This window comes from Pterocles gutturalis, unplaced genomic scaffold (assembly GCF_000699245.1).
Source record: "Pterocles gutturalis isolate BGI_N339 unplaced genomic scaffold, ASM69924v1 scaffold19230, whole genome shotgun sequence".
Taxonomy (NCBI): domain Eukaryota; kingdom Metazoa; phylum Chordata; class Aves; order Pterocliformes; family Pteroclidae; genus Pterocles; species Pterocles gutturalis.
Window position 1 is genome coordinate 34,543 of NW_010146331.1, and position 16,347 is coordinate 50,889.

The following is a 16,347-nucleotide window of genomic DNA, read 5'->3' on the forward strand; positions in this document are numbered from 1 at the left end:
GGGGCAGCATAGAAAGGCAGCTTCAGTGTCTTGAAACAGGAATATGGATGATAGCAGGGTGAGGTATTTTATTTCCTTTTGTTGTGAGCAAAGCTGTAAGCCATTTTATACATCGCACACAGGTAAGCCATTAACAAAGTGAATAGCTAGATGAAGAAAAAGTGGGGGTAGAGTTGTCCCAGTTTCACTTCCCCTATCTATATTCGGGCCCCCTCTGCCTAGCACCGTGTTTCCCCAAAGGCCCGTAATGGTGATAGATGTTTCCAGCATGGACATCAGTTAACAGAAGTTTTATGTCACCCTCACGATGAAGTGTTTCTTAAAACATAAGGAAAAGCATCTCAGCACAGTAGACATAGTACTGTCAACCTTCTGAGTGGGCCAACAGCTTATCCAAAATACAGCGTTGGCTAACGTTAAAACCAGGTATAGGAAACGGGTATTCCCGCTCCTGTTTCTATCTGTTGCTCTCTGTCTACTGAGCACCAGGGAAGAGAGGGAGAGACTGAAATTCCAACGACAAACTGAAAGTCACGCTAGGATGTGTAGCAGGCAGGATGAAGATTTGGGGCTTCAGTAGTACCTTAGCTGATAGCAATTTAAGTTACCGAAAACGCTCCACAAATGAGTCACAAGCAACTGCAGTTCTCGTAGCGTACAGGTTTTCCTTCAAGTTTGTAAAACAAACAGCAGAATGTCACCACAGCCTTTAATTTCTTCTTGTACATACCATTCACAGTACATTAATAGCCCAAATAATATTGCACTGGATTATTTTAAAAATTTTTTCATCTTGCAAGTAGTATTCACTTTTCAAAGCTGACAGATGAACAATTTGGTCAACTTGCACCAAGAAAATGGTTAGATAAGAATCCTATACTTTATTTATGCCACATGGATTTGTAACCCCAAAGGGAAATGAGAACGAGCTGTAAACTGTTTCCTTGTTAAAGATAGAAAATTAGTAATTCCTTGCTGATTAAATGTAGAAAGACTGGGGGAAAAAAATTGAATCTGACAGTTATCTCATTCCTGTTAGACTGCTTGCTGTATATATAATTATATTCTATACTGTGAAAGTCCAGCTACATTTTAAAATCCAGCAGTCTACAGATTAACATGGTAAAAAAAAAAATAATATATTTTTATGCAAAGAGAAGAAATAGTGTTTGCCTCAGAGGAGAAAGTTTTCAGATTGTGAAGTCTTTTTTTCTTTTTTTTTTTTTTTAGGTGCAATCTTTGAGGCAACAAAAGGTCTTTTGGCATTTGGCACTCTAATAAGGACAATATTTTAATACTGGCACAAGCTAAAAACAGCACAGAATGACAAAATACAAGACATGAAACAAGCCGCAGCCACTGGGATGATGGTAAGCTAGTTTGGACATACGGAGAACTTAAAACAGTTTTGCTGAGGAACTGGGAAAGTTTCTGCAAATCCATACTTATATTTTTCATTTCTTTTAACAAATTGTAAGTTTTACTAAACTTGGAAGGAGAAAAGAGTTTCAAATGTCCTCTAGAAAATCAGCAGCTGCTGGACAATCAACACAGCGGCTTGTTGAGCTGTCAGTAGGCATGAGGCTCTTTATGACTCAGAGCTCGAGTGCGTGAGGCAGAGCTGGTGGCACTTCGGATCACTTCCATCCATCTGTAAGGAGGCACGAGGAGAGACACAAACCATAAACCAGTCAATTCCTAAGGAAAGATTTCTTGAAATACAAGAGTCTTTGCTATTAGTTGTACAGAGTTTTATTTTCAGTGCCTACAGGATCATCTTGCTTGCTTCTTTACTCCTAAGTCTATCCGAAGTTAAGAGGTTCTAGATCCAAATGACTGCCAAACGCATATATGAAAGGAGGTGTAGAGAGGACAAACAGGGGGGACGGGACCCCAAATTAATGAACTTAGTAGTGGTTTTACTTGTTCTGCAGATACCAGATCTCTTATTTTTTTTTTTCCTAAGTGGTCTAAGTGATGGGCAATTGAGACCAACCACTCTTAATTCTAGAGTGAAAAAATGTAATTGTAGTTCCTACTTCTTTGTCCTAGAACTGAGAAACGGCTTTTGTGTTTTTTCCAATTCTACTCATTATGTAATCACCTTTTTCCCACAACTTGCCTTACAGTTTTAGCTATGTCAGTCTAAAACTTTAATAATAGTTTTCTTAAGAAGAGAGGCCATTAAGATTTTTGACATGTTAATGCTTCATATAAAAGAGCTGAACTAGTTCCCAGTACAAACAACCTCAAACCACAATTTAGGAGGAGTAGTGCCCATTTCCTGGCTCTCCATGTATCTGAAATTCAGTGGGAGATGTAAAAATTAGATGCTGAAGTGGCAGAAATACATAGTAAGAACAGCTGCTTCTCTAAAATATTAGAATTTTACTTCAAGTTTGGATTCTCCATCCAGTTGTACTAGAGGGAGTGAAGTTATTCTGCACAGCTACTGAAAAGTCCTGTGATCTGTTTACGTCCTTCTTGAAGTTTGAGACACAGAGATCCCTGTACAGCCAGCCTGGATAATTCCTGCACATAACGCAGGATTTGCAGTGAATAGTAGTACAGCTGCCACACTATCAAAAACAACTGCTCGGTTCCAGCATTATCAGGTTTAAAATTTATTTTAAAATTTTAAAGGTTTCTTTCTCTAGTTGTGCTGAACTATTTGCCTGTATTACTGAATCCATTTACTAAAATTTGCATCTACTAACCTTGTTTGGAAAAGAAATCTTGGAATTTCACAAAATTCCCTCTCACAGAAGACCAACTTACCTTTCAAATGTGTATTCACTTTCAGCCCTGAAGTAGTACACGTGGGATTTGAAATGTAGCTTGAACACATAATCTTTGTGAATGTTTTCAGATTCAGAAGGAATGGTAAGTGAATATCCCAATAAAGGAAGGCTGGCTAAAGGATGATTGTCCTGAAAAGAAATGATGGAAAATGCTGTGAGATCAAGTGTCCTTAAGTAAAAAGAGCACATGAGTAAAATGGAAGGTACATACACACTCATTTAAAGGTCATAAACGTGTTTCCACATGTGCACGGAAAAAATACCAGCTTTATACAATGGCAACGATCTTAACTGTCTGGTAGTTTCAGCTTGATGACATTTATAGATGGTTTTCCTAAGGACGTGCTGCAGGCTGATCCTATCAGTATTTCCTCATGAGAAACTTGTCAGATCCTTGGACTTTCACTATTTTCAAACTGACAAATGTAAAACTCCATAATTTGGCATCTGCAGAGCACTGTGTGTGTTCACTTGATGCTTGCAAACACCTTCTCCTTTAGAAATGCAATGGCTGCCCTGCAGCACTCATTGCCTAAGTCCTCTTACTTCACGTGTGGCATGTATGAACAAATAATTTCTTTATCCTGTTTAAGTGTAGAATATCCTACAATTCTACAGTTCACTTTTTTTTTTAAGGGCAGAATCTCTAGCATTGAGGCTTTTTATAGCAATGAAGGCACGACGTAGCAACTGGAATTATTTTGTGCTTACTCCCTGCTCAAACACAGAGATTCAAAGGTCCATCCCACAGATTCTAGACAAAATCCCTGACTTTTACAGTGGGATATTTGCTCAGATGGATTAATCATTGGCCACTGTTCTCTCTTGTTTGACTTAAGTGTCAGTGACGGTAAACAATGTTTCTAAGTCAGTATTAAATTTTAAATTGTAATAATCTCATTATTTCTACAAGGGAAATCCCTTTTTTAAACTCGCACCACGATTTCTCAGCAGTAGTACTATCTGTTGTACTTTTCAGGATGATATGTACTGTGACTGTTGAAAGTTTCAGGAAACAAGCACATGATCTTCAATGGACAAGTGAGCAGATTGAGAACAGGCTCTGCTCCACGTTACAGTGGTATTAAAGGTTGTGTAGCCATGACCAGGGCACCTGCTTCTCTTGCCTACAGCACCCGTGACTGATGTCTGCTTTTCTCTCTCCTATCGCTTTGAAACAACAAAAGGTCTTCTCCAGACACACACACTTGTGCAATCTGTTACCTGGTGCGATTTATAGAAGAACATACAGAAGTTGGTGAACACCACCCAAAGCTTCTGCCACCCGTTGCTGTTTTTGAATTTTCTTAGGAGATTTCCAGACAGCTGGTTCTGAAACAGATCAAAAGTAGTCAAATAAAACAGTGAAAGGTACCTGCAGTTTAATCTTAAGAAAAACTATCTGCTTTTAGCTGGTTATATGTGACGTTGTTGCATGTGAAAATGTTCTGGTTGAATGGACGTATTTTTCTTCGGCATTTTTCTACTACTAAGTAGTGCTTTATGTAACATGTTTATTTGTTTTTAGCTGGGTACTTCCAAGAACTTCAAGCTACTACAGGTTTGTTTTTTTTTTAATTTAGGTGTCTTTCAATAATATATTACCAAACATCAGTCAGTCTTGTTACCCTAGTCTGTCTTTGTTGTTTTAAAATGATATTTAAATAGAGTAATGGAAACAGAAAGTCTGACATGAATTTGTGATGTAAAGGAGAATTATGACATACTTTAGAATTGCAGATAGAGATTGAGCTCTCAGTACCCAGTGAGCTCACACGGTAACTTTTCAAAGATTTCAAAAGCAAGGACTGTCAACCTTATTCTTAGCTGCTCTTCGCATCACGAAGATGCAAAGTCCAGCACTGTTGTGCCTTGCAAATGAAGGGGAGTTCTTAGTGAATCACTAATTACTTCCCATTCCTTTTTGACTCTAAGGGCTCTCACTTGGATCAAAATAGAATATCATTCTCTTTATATAATGCAGAAGCCAATAACTTAATCTGTAAAGCTTAATACTCAAAGTCTGGTGGCTTTGATTTATCTGCTACAAATTAAATGTTCTTGAAAATATTCTGTTTTCACCAGTCTTGGCTATATTAAAGCCCTTTGCTTTAAATCATCTCATTCTCTGATACCTGGACTGCTGCCTCCTTGCCCTAAGTTATGGGTGTACTCCTTAATTTTCTGTTACCTCATTACTCTGGAGGATATCATAAAAGGACAGGCTTTGCATTCGGTACCAGCAGACATATGAAATGGAAACAGGCCGCTGATCACTGATCAGTCCAGCAGGTAGGGAAGTACAGTCACTGACAGAGAGAGGATCTTCTACCACGAGAGAGACAGAAAGGAGGGAGAGACACAAAGAAAATAAACGATAATGCTGAAGTGAGAGCCACCAACAGAATGACGTGAGCATGAGCGTAACCTGCCACGCATGGAACAGCAGTGGAGCTGAAGATGTTTTCACAGAACAACATGTGTCTCCAGGGTGTGCCTGGTCTTCGCTGCTTTGTTTGCACTCATTGGAGGCATGGGAAGGAACAAAAATAAGGAACAATGAGCACTGATCTCAGACCAAGAGATTTGTCTAACTAAATGTTTTGACTGTTAGAATTAGTCACTGGTTTAAGTTTTATGTCTATTTATAATAAACCCTCTGCTTTAAGGAAAATACAAGACCTTGTTCCGTGCTGAACTATTCCTCCCTTGCAGATTATAAAGAGCAGAAAATGCACCTGCATGGCATCAAAAAGAAGCTCTACAGCCAGCCTTTCCTAGTACAGAGTAATTTTTTTTTGTCATATTCCAGCAACCAGCTCGCCTTCTGTTTAAAAACAGAGGCAGTTACACAAACTATGAACAGGGTCTGTCCTTGCATCTCTACGTTCTGCATTGGTACGTCTTCTCTAGAGCAACAGTGGCTTGATGTCTGAGGGCAAATTGACTCAGCTTTAGGATTCCTTTTACCATTTTCATTGAGCATAAAATTCCATTTGATGAGGACTGTGATAAAGTACTCGGAGCTCCCTGGAGCCTCTCTTGGGTGAAGGAAGAACACCTAAGCTGGCTTACTACCTCATCCTAAAACCTACACTGAACTAGGAGTCTTTCATTTTAATCTTTGAAAAGTCAATGTCTGCATCTCGGCTGCTGAGTCCAGAATTAACAAATGTGTATTAAATTGGCTCAGCTGTGATTGGGGCAGGGGGTAAGATTTTAATTTTGAGGTGGAAAACGCAAATAAAGAAAAAGCAGATGAGACTGAGCAATGAGACAAGGTTCCAGAAAAGATGGCTAGGTAAAGAAAATACATTAGTAATACACATAATTAAAACTCACTCTGGCTGCAGCAGCTAAAGACAATATCCTTTCAGCTCGGGCAATGACTTAATGCCTCTGTAACTGACAGCATTAAGACAGTTTGACCTGCTTTAAATTTTGAAGGGCATCAGCTTTTATTTTTGACAGTTACTTCTATAAAGATTGCTGCTCTAACTGATTTTAAAAGATGCACTACGGGAGTGGATATGTGTTTCTTGACTGATGGTTTATGCCATCACTTGGAGTTAGTTTAATAGGTGTGCCTGAAACTTCCCCAGAAGGAGATAACGGAACAGTGCATTTATTAAGGAGGAGCAAAAAGGAAATTGTCATTCAAGAGCGAGTCTGGAGCTGCAGTTCAGATCATTCTGAGGCAGATACCTCCACAGCAATACTAAAGTCGATCATTGAAACACTGGTATTTCTGTGCCAGCAGACGTGCACCGTAGTGTTGCCACGGTGTGGTGACTGACGTTCGAGTGAGGTGCGGGATGCACTGAGGTCGTCCTCAGATTCCTGGTCTACAGTAGTTTCATCAGGAGACTCTATGAAATGCAGGGAAAAAGTATCTTTCTTCCTCTATGCAACAACATATATAATTGGAAAAATTAAACAAATCAATTCTGTCTACTATATTGTGAACTAATTTTAAAACACTTTTAGAAAGAAATCTGTGCAGATGTTAAGTAGAGTTTTTTTTTTTAAATGTGTTTCTGAAAGTGTTAGAATCAAAGACTAACTACTGTGCTTTGTTGGTGCTTTTAATACCTTCCAAGGACAGGCACTGCCCAAATCTTGTTAAGTATTTCCTGGAATCATTATGCTTAAGTCACTTCTCTATTCAGTGACACTTTCTGCTAACATCAACAAGAACATTAAAATGGCACATATACAAATATATATATGTATAAATCAACTTCAAATGTATCAGTTTGACCTGTGACCAGCATTTTTTACCACTTTGCTTAGAAGCAACCACCAATCATAGTGACTCAAGTGAATAAAATCTACTCTCTAGCATTTACTTACTATTGTCAGGTGGGCTGCTAGCCAGTAACTCTGGGGCAGGGCCACTGCATTTCTCTGCCAGGTCTATTGCCATCTGAATGTCCTCAGTCCATTTGTCCATTTCAGCACGGTTACTAACATGGAAAATTCAGGTTTTATTCACTTTCATACAGGCTGAAAGCAAACTCTAAGAAATAATCACAAGCTGAGCTTACTTTTAATTTAAATAAATACAGACATAAGATGCTAGGATTATTCCCCTAATAACTTAGTTTTGGTGCTGACTTGCCACTCTGTTTTGTCCCATTCACCTTTTTTTTTTAACAAGTGGCTTTCACAAAAGAATACACCTTTGACATTGTTTTAGGAGCAAATCCAAACAAAATGATGCCTCTCTGCTTTTTTATCTGTCCCACTGTGAAAGCTGCAGAGAAATACAGTTCACATGTGCATGTTGTCTCCAATGAATTACCTTGCAGCAACGACGATGGACTGGTGTTGACCTCGTAGTGTCAGACAATGAGGAACCCCCCATTCCTCTTCAGTTTCTTCTATCTGAGAGATACAAGCCCAAATGCAGTCAGATTGCAGGAAGTACGTATTTCTTAAGGTGAAACCGTAAACTGAAGAAGCTCTTCCCATTGGGGAAAAGAAATGTTCATGAACAACATTCTGAGCTAGGTATTGAGAAAAAAATGGTGGCTTGCAAGTTAGAAAACCAGAAAGTTCTGCAATAACCTCTTAAACCAAAAGCATGGCTTTGTCTGTTTTGGGTCAAAAAAAAAAAAAAAAAAAAGAAAAAAAAAAAGAAAAGAAAAGGGAAAATAGTGGTATTTTTATCAGAAGAGTGATTCATCATACCAAAGGATATGTTTCTCCTGGTTTCAGCTGGGATAGAGTTAACTTTCTTCTTAGTAGCTAGAATTTTGGATTTAGCATGGGACTTGGTATGAGAAGAATGTTGATAACATACTGATGGTTTCAGTTGTTGCTAAGGCAATCAAGGATGTTTCAGCTTCCCATGCTTTGCTAGTGTGCAGGTGCACAAGAAGCTGGGAGGGAGCACAGACAGAGAAATGGACCCACAACTACTGGCTTAGGATTCAAGCTTAGGTTTAGGATTAAGGCCCAAATTGGCCAATGGTGTATTCCATATCATGCAACATCATGCCCAGTATATTATGAGGGTCTACCGGGAAGCTCTCTCTCTCTCTCTTCTGGGATTGTGGTTTGGGGACTTTCTCTGCTCTGGGATCGCTAGCTGGGAATAGGTTGGGCCTTGGTCAGTGTGTGTTGAGCAGCTGCACTGTGTATCACTCATTTGTATATTAATACTATTATTATCACTATTATTTTCAATTTTATTGTATTCCAATTATTAAACTGCTCTTATCTCAACCCATGAGTCTCCTTTCCCTTTAACCCTTCAATTCTCCCACCAGAGACGGGGAGGGTAAGCGAGTGGCTGCATGGTGTTTGTCACTGGTCTAGGTTAAAACCACAACGATGTTAAAGGCTGGGAGCGCTCTGGACACTGCAGCATAACACACTTCTGTTGTGAACAAGTCCACACCAAATCGACATCAATAATTGAGTAGATTCCTAGAAATACTACATAAAACTTGAAACCTCACAGGTGCTTAGAGAAATTCAATGTGGTAGTGATTCTCTAACTCAATTCTCAGGAAAACAGTACGGAATAGATACAAACCCATGAGAAGTTCCAATTAATATAATGGGGGAAATGAAAGAGTTTTGAAACTGGCAAAAATATTTTCAAAATCATATAAGAGGTAACTAAGTGCTATTGGCTCAAATTGGCTATTTTCCAGAAGAATTGCAACAAGAGCTCCCAATGGCATATTGCTGACCGTTTCCCACTACTTTAGCTTTAAGATACAGAGCTGAAAACATTAGGAAGTGTTTTTTATAGAAATTAGATTGTCTCTACTCTTTACTTGCCTTGCACAGTGTGTCTATAAGCAATTGGTGATGAATTACTTGTAAAAATCATGGTAAAATCTATGGTTTAAAAAAATAAAGAACCCATCTCAGAAGAAGTTTGCATTATGATGAAGCTGCTCCCCAAAAATGCCTTTTTCTTTTCACTTTTGCTAGATAATCACTTTTGTGTTGAAGGTTGCATGAACACATGCCGAACCCCACACAGCCTGATGAGGCACTGCAGAATGTAACCACAACTTCTCTGAATCAGAGAACAGCCCTTTGCTACTGCTTTCAGTCCAGCAGAAATTCAACAAGCAATTAAAACGGGACCACAAATGGCCATTTAAGCATGAATCCCTTAACTTCTCACAATACTTACTGTCATGCCATACAGTGGAAGATGCCCATGGACTTTAAACTGATTTGATGCTGTCAGCCCTCTACTTGTGTACAGCAAAATATCATTAAACTAAAAAGCAAGAATAAGCATTATTAGAATTATGTCGGCAAGCACGCATGCAGAAAAAAAAAAACAGAATGATAAATAAAGGAAACTAGCCAGTACTGGCTGACTATTTATATGGCAGTCCTAATGCATGAATCCAAAATACTGGCTTCCACAATATTTCAGTACCTAATATTAGCATCTGTTATTTTCCCTGTCTTCCTTCCCAGTTAGTCTCAGGCATGTTCCCACAATTTTCCACTGGATATCTTCCCATGCCTTCTAATAGTCTCTCTGTCATCTCTGGGTCAAAACTAACAAGCTGTGACAGCAGTGAAACCAAGCAGTACATTTCACACTCTGCCACACTTTGAATCTATGGAATATAAGTGTGTTTCATTGATATTCTCTTCTGACTTGTGTGGAGAGGTAAGCAAGAATGCCCAAGACAGGTGTGTCCAAGTTAACTTTTACAATATTAGTGGCTATCTATTACTCTCCGTATTCAGAAGGAAGCTGGGAGACCTGGTTTAAGGTAGGTGGCTTTAGGTTAGAGACATCAAGGTCAAGAGACCAAATATCTCAATTTGTGGAGCTTACTACATGTAACGGCAGTTGTCAAAAGCAGGTCAAATGCCTGCCTGCATTTTGCTGAGTGCAGGCATACTGCAATATTGCAACACAACGGCACATTTTCCCTGTGCCACCTAGGTCAAAGGATGTTTCTCCTCAAACCAGACAGTTGCATCAAGAAAATCATACTCTGTGGTGTGAAACAGAACTCTCCCAAAGACGTCTACAACCCGACAGCAATACTTGATGAAGCTATGTGGATCGTCCACTAGAGGGAGATTTAATTTTGCCAATGATTACACATGTATTTGGAGTCCCAGAATACCAACTCCAAATTTTACCTCCAAAAAGATTCTGTTGCTCAAGACACACCAAAGATTTATTTGACAGTGCGAGCAACTGACTTGAGAGTCTAGTCTCAATTTGTAAATGTTTTATACAGATATAAAATACTGAGGTATCATCTCGAAATAAGAATTGTGGTATGCAAGCAAATATGCACCACATCTATCAGGCTTCCTCTTTAGTGCTTTTAAAAGCAGAGGATGATCCTACTCAAGGAGATTTAGTGGTTATATCTTTAGGTCATTGGAAAGATTAATTGTCAAACATCTTGTAAAACCTACCACACTCAGAAACGTTTCCACGTGTAAGAAGTCAAGGAAGTATCTTCCTGACACACTTTACTGGTTCTTTAATGTTTTGCCCTGTAAGACTGGACTAGAAAATCTATGCACTCTGCTGGGCATTCCACTGCCCCAGCACCAAGGGCTGAGCAGCAGCAGGATGGGGATCCTGGCAGCAAGTCAGCTGTCCAGGAAAAAAAGAGAGGAGGAACCATCTGGTCAGCTTTTGTGGATCAGAGACTGAGTGGGACCACCATAACCTGAAAATGCTGCAAGTGATGCTGGGAGGAAATAACCTTCCCTAGTGCAAGAGCTCCAAAATGTAAAGGCAGGTCCATCAACATGCTGGGCACTCATGGGCTGAAACTGGATGGTTTGCAGAGAAACCTGGTTCTGTAAATGTGTCCTGAGACCATTATGTGGATTATCATTTATATCACCAGGAGTTACTCCTCATCTTCTTTTCTGGACATGATCAACTAACCCCTTTTCATTTTATAATGACTCTGCTTTTTTTTAACACAGTGTGGATAGGACACTTTAACATCATACTCACAGTGTCATATAAAAATAAATAAGCTTTATATTTGTGAGAAGCAGTTACGAACAGAATATTGGGTTTGGACAGAAACTTAAGTTCTAAACAACCAGCTACATAGGGCATGTATCATGTTAACTTAAATAAGACCTTTCAAAAATACTTACTGTAATTCACAACTCATGTCTAATAGTTTGCCTAATAGTTGCTTACAGTTACATTTCATTATGTACAGAAAAACTGTCTTCTTACTTACCAGGAAGAACATCCGTTGCTGTAAACCTTTTCCAGACAACTTACTAAGACTGCCCAGTCTAATGAACTCCTGTGGGAAACAAAGACAAAATAAATACGTATCTTCTGCGAAAATGATGATGACTTCTTATTATGCAAAAATAAACATGACTACTTCGTCATAGAACTGACCTGATTATCAGTTGCCAATACTTTTTATTTTCCTTATTTAATAAGTTTAAAACATTATTTATAGAATAATTTCTTTCCATTTGTAACTGCCTGTAAGATAAATTCTTTCATAGTCTTTCACTAATTTTAAGAAAATTCAGCTAAGTGAATTTGTCTCTACCTAACATGGATTCCTTCAGATAGCTCCCTCCTTCATCGGTTTTGAATGTGTATTTTTCATGTTACAAATTATGTAAGAACTAATGATAAACTGGCCTGTAGGTTATTCGTTTGCCACTGGTAAGCTTCTGTTGTGTGTATGGCACACACAGCTCTTTATGGCGATGTAGAGCCAGCTACACAAATCAACATCACCATCAGCAGCAGCAGAAGAGGGACATTGTCTGGCACTGGGAGTTATCCTAGTACTGTCTGTGTCATATAACACTATATTAATTCAGATCAAACCATTGAAGAATGTTTAGGGATGGAATTACAGGAAGGGTAGCACATGAAACTTTCAAAATGCTGGATTTCCTGAGCTCACTGTGAACTATACTGTAACTCACCCTTCCACTTATCTGAAACCCATGAAAATACCAGTTTTCAGTCAGTCCCTCCAGCTTCTGCCAAGATGTTTATATTTATTTATTACAGTCTTTCGAAGGTCATTCTCCTTACAATCATGCATGTAAGAGGCACATAAAGCATCAGAATCACCTGTAGCTCAGCCATAAACTGGCTGTCGAAGATTAATCTGTTCAGAGAGAGACTTCGGACACCCTAGGGTTGCTGTGATGTGTCCAGTGCCCCTGCCTGCATAGCATAGGGACTAACTAAAGGGTAGAAAAAGTGGCTAGAGGTGGTTATCCCCATAGCATGGTAAGCTCATGTTACCAGAGAGGCCACTGGAAGCTGTTGTCAGCCACCAAAGAATATTAATCATAATTAATATTCACACAGTACCACCTAATGGTCATCAGCAGGCTTAGCACCACCATGGCAAGCGCTGCACAAACACACGAATCAAGAGCTGCAGGTCATTGCGATCTGCAAGCACAGCCGACGACAGGCTGTTTTCACGTCCAACACAGAAACCAGCTTGGTGGCAGCAGAGACCCCAGTCTGGGACAATGTGAAGAGGATGGTTACCTACAGTCTCCTCTAGGACAGCTGAATCACTGGCCTAACATGAGACTTTTCCTCTGAGACATGGAGTTCCACCACCTTTGTGACAGTGCTGCGCTGGGGCAGGGACTTAGCCACTGAGCCAGAAGAGGGGCCAAAGGTCTGGAAGCAGCAACTACCTCTTGGGCATGTGCCAGAGCGTGGTGGCCAACGCTTTTTGCCTTGGCAGGCAAACAACCTCTGTCCCCCTGTCTGTCTTTTTCTTGAACTTCCTAGGAGAGGAACACTGCTCTGTCTTTAAATAGAAGAGGGTATCAGAAACAACCAATGACAGCACTTAATTTCACGTGCTAGAGAGATGCACGGGCTCTGAAATGTCCTGAGGGGCTTGCCAAGGGAGTGAACAGTCTGTGGATCACTGGAAGGAGGTGTGAGCCATGACGGCTGCTTGGGAGACAGGGAAGAGGCAAAGCGAGGAAGCGGGGAACAGCCATAAACCGAGAAATACCCGTGCTCAGTGCTGCCTTCCCAATGGCACATCAACTTCAAACCCCTTTTTCTAAATGTTTGAATCCTTAAATGCACTAGACCCTAGAGAGCTCAGCAAGCTCCCCCTCTGCCACAACCCTGCTGTGGCAGTCGACACAGACATGGCCCTGCAAGCAGACCCCAGGCTGCAGCTCTCGCTGAGCGGTGGTCCGGCCAGCATGCAGCAGTGCATTGACACCAGGGCGCTGGGCTGTGGGGCAAGTTCAAGTGCTGCTGTATTTGGAGTTCAATGCAAAACTCATCTTTTTCTTCCAGGATGTTTCCGGAAAACACATAAGGGGCGAGAACAGTCTAGGAGTGTATTTTCCCTGGCATTTCAGCTGCTGCTAGTAGTGGTTTTGTGTATTACACACGAAAGTCAGGGGAGTGTGGAGGAAATTACTTCAACAACAGGCAACTCTCAAGTTTGCACGGACAGATATGTGCGCCCAGAAAAGTAAAAAAGGCTACAAATATGACACTGAGGCTCATTTATTCTGAAATAAGCCTGTTTCTAAAAATGCGTGACAAGTAAGAAAGAGATGTTGGTATTTTTATAGCACAATTAAAAGTGTTTACTTAAGGCAACACTGTCTCAAAAATTATTGCCTAACATTACATGTAGACTAAAGAGACTGCTCATCCCCAGGGCCATGAGTTTCAAAGCTAGGCATCGTGAAAGGGATGAAGGTCCTCCAGCACAGATGTCTTGCTTTCCTTTAATCTGCCATGCTCTAGCACTGAATGTTGAAAAAAAAAAACCAACATTAAGGGCAGCAAGAAATGAGGGTATGTGCAACTGCTCAAGCTCTGAACACTGTGGTAAATATTACGTTTTTACCGCCTCTGTTGTAATAATGTTTGTAATTGCCTACAACCGTCCAAATCTATACATAAGACAAACCTAATAAAATCAGTAAAAAGGTAATAAAGATGACTGCTTCTTCCCACTTTAAAGGCTCCTGTTTTCTATGGTATTATTACGTTTACATTTGATAGTTTCTGGTGAGAGGTACAGGTTCACATGAGGAAAGGCAGTTTCACAGCTGATCCTAACAAACATGTTTCTAAAACATACCTAACGCTTTGAAACTGTATCAGACCCTGGTCACAACTCTGCTACTTACCCTTCCTGGTATCACCAGATTGTCTATGCCTATCAAGTCTTTCTTAAGTTCATGAAGCTTCTGGAAGTTCTCCATCTTTATCATATTGCCATGGAGCTGAGCCACCATTTCAGAAATCTCAGCCAAAGCAGCTAGATGGACAAAACCATAAAATGCTTATTAAAACTTACAAGAATGTTCAAACAGAAAGATGTCTTTTGCCCGCAGCACCCAGCTCATGAACATTACCCTTCTTGTGTTACCCTTCTCCTTCCCAGTGTAAAGCTACTAAGGCAGACTAAAAACCACACAAACTTTGGATGTCATCTTATCAAGTGAAGGGGAGAGGGTGGAGTGTTGTAATGGAGAGACAGTCTATTTCCTTAACCAAAAGTTTGCCGTATTTCAGTTACAGGAACTTTGTAGGAATACTCGAGTCAATTCAGAGCACCAATGAATTGTTCACCGAAAGGACTTAATTTCCTACAACTCCAATTACTCTAGGAATCTTCTCTATGCTTGAAAAAATGCTTTTTTTCCCCCCTGAGTGTAGCACACTGAATCAGGCCCATATCTGAAAACACCAGGAAATGTCTGTGTCATTTGTTGTACAATTTCAGATGGTAAGTACAGTAATCTTGGGGATTTTCCTCAGTCCCAGCAATGAGAACAACTAAAAGGGCTGCATGTCACTGAGTTGCATCACGGCTCTACTTCATTCTCTCCAAAGAAACTACCAATGAGTGACCTAACAGCTGGGAGTGATTTTCCAAAGGAATATCTCCACTGTCAAAGGGGACTTTTGCTGTGTGAAGAAGGATCAGGTGGAATGCAAAAGGAAGCAGGCACTACAAAGTCCCACTCAGCAGCAGCAGAAGCCAAATCAAGAGCAGGCTGCTGCCGATCTGCTTCCCGTGTCTTGTCTTTTTGCTGTGCCAGCAGCAGAGTAAGTCAGCTCAGGAAACTAAGCTGAAAATCACTTCACCGCTTGATCTTTTCTGGGGCACCAGCTCATAGACTGGCTCCCTGTGCCATCATGCATGTGAGCACCAACCCTGATACACCTAAATGGATGGGCAGTCTCTGAATGGGCCAAACACACTGACTGACTGACTTTAGTGCTAGAAGAGCAGCTGCAGCCATTTGTGTAAAAAAAACACCATCAAGTGAACAGTAACAGTGGTTCTTCCTTCTCACATCATTGATCAGTGTGCAGTTCCTCCACCTGTTGTGGGAGACCTGTGCTCTCTACTGGGATTCACATCCACATCTCCCTTTTTTTTTTGCCTCCTTTACACTCTGACCTTTAAGAAAAATCTGGAAACACCTTAGAAAGAGACTGATCCCAGAGTGATGATGTCCCCAAGTCACACTGTCCTTCTCATGCTCTCTTATTTTCACCCCTGAATCCTGTGTTTGTATCCATTCCAAAAGTGGAGCAGGAATCAAACCTTGATGGCTGCTGCGCTCTCTGGGGAGGTGGGAATGGACACATCATCCTCATCATCTAGCCTTGGCTAAAAGAAATGAAGGCACTACTCACTGCATTCCTTGAGATCCTTCAGGCAGTAGCTACATTTAGGCAAAACATCTGTGTCATGCAGCACTTCAGTGCCACAGACCTCTGTGGTATTTCCTGTTGCTACAGGTCAAGTTACCTCCCCACTTTGCGCACTGCCTGCTGTGGGTTTCATTGCACAGCATTCTAAGGGAACTCGGAGGGCTAACTCAGCTAACCCCTTACAGCTGGGAGCAGTCATGCTGAGCATTGCTGCCTGCTCGAGTCCCTCCCTGCTGAGTGGTAACTCTATAGATAACACCATTATCTTTAAACATAGATAGCTTACAATGCGGGTGGGGGATGACAGTAAGAAAGGAGGAAAACAATTAAAAAGATATAGCAGGCAGCAAGTTCGGA

At 40.5% G+C, this 16,347-nt stretch overlaps 1 protein-coding gene across 1 annotated transcript in view; it reads right to left on the reverse strand.

The window, feature by feature from the left end:
- Positions 1–695: 695 nt before the first annotated feature.
- Positions 696–16,347, reverse strand: part of FARP1 (FERM, RhoGEF (ARHGEF) and pleckstrin domain protein 1 (chondrocyte-derived)) — a gene marked incomplete at its 5' end in the record, with an annotated part of 69,973 nt that continues 54,321 nt past the window's right edge. Inside the window, 9 exons of the mRNA XM_010085711.1 lie at positions 696–1,651; positions 2,779–2,930; positions 4,026–4,133; positions 6,507–6,670; positions 7,155–7,267; positions 7,606–7,688; positions 9,460–9,549; positions 11,519–11,587; positions 14,451–14,581. Of these exons, the coding sequence (XP_010084013.1) occupies positions 1,570–1,651; positions 2,779–2,930; positions 4,026–4,133; positions 6,507–6,670; positions 7,155–7,267; positions 7,606–7,688; positions 9,460–9,549; positions 11,519–11,587; positions 14,451–14,581 (992 nt within the window). The remainder of the gene's footprint in view (positions 1,652–2,778; positions 2,931–4,025; positions 4,134–6,506; positions 6,671–7,154; positions 7,268–7,605; positions 7,689–9,459; positions 9,550–11,518; positions 11,588–14,450; positions 14,582–16,347) is intronic.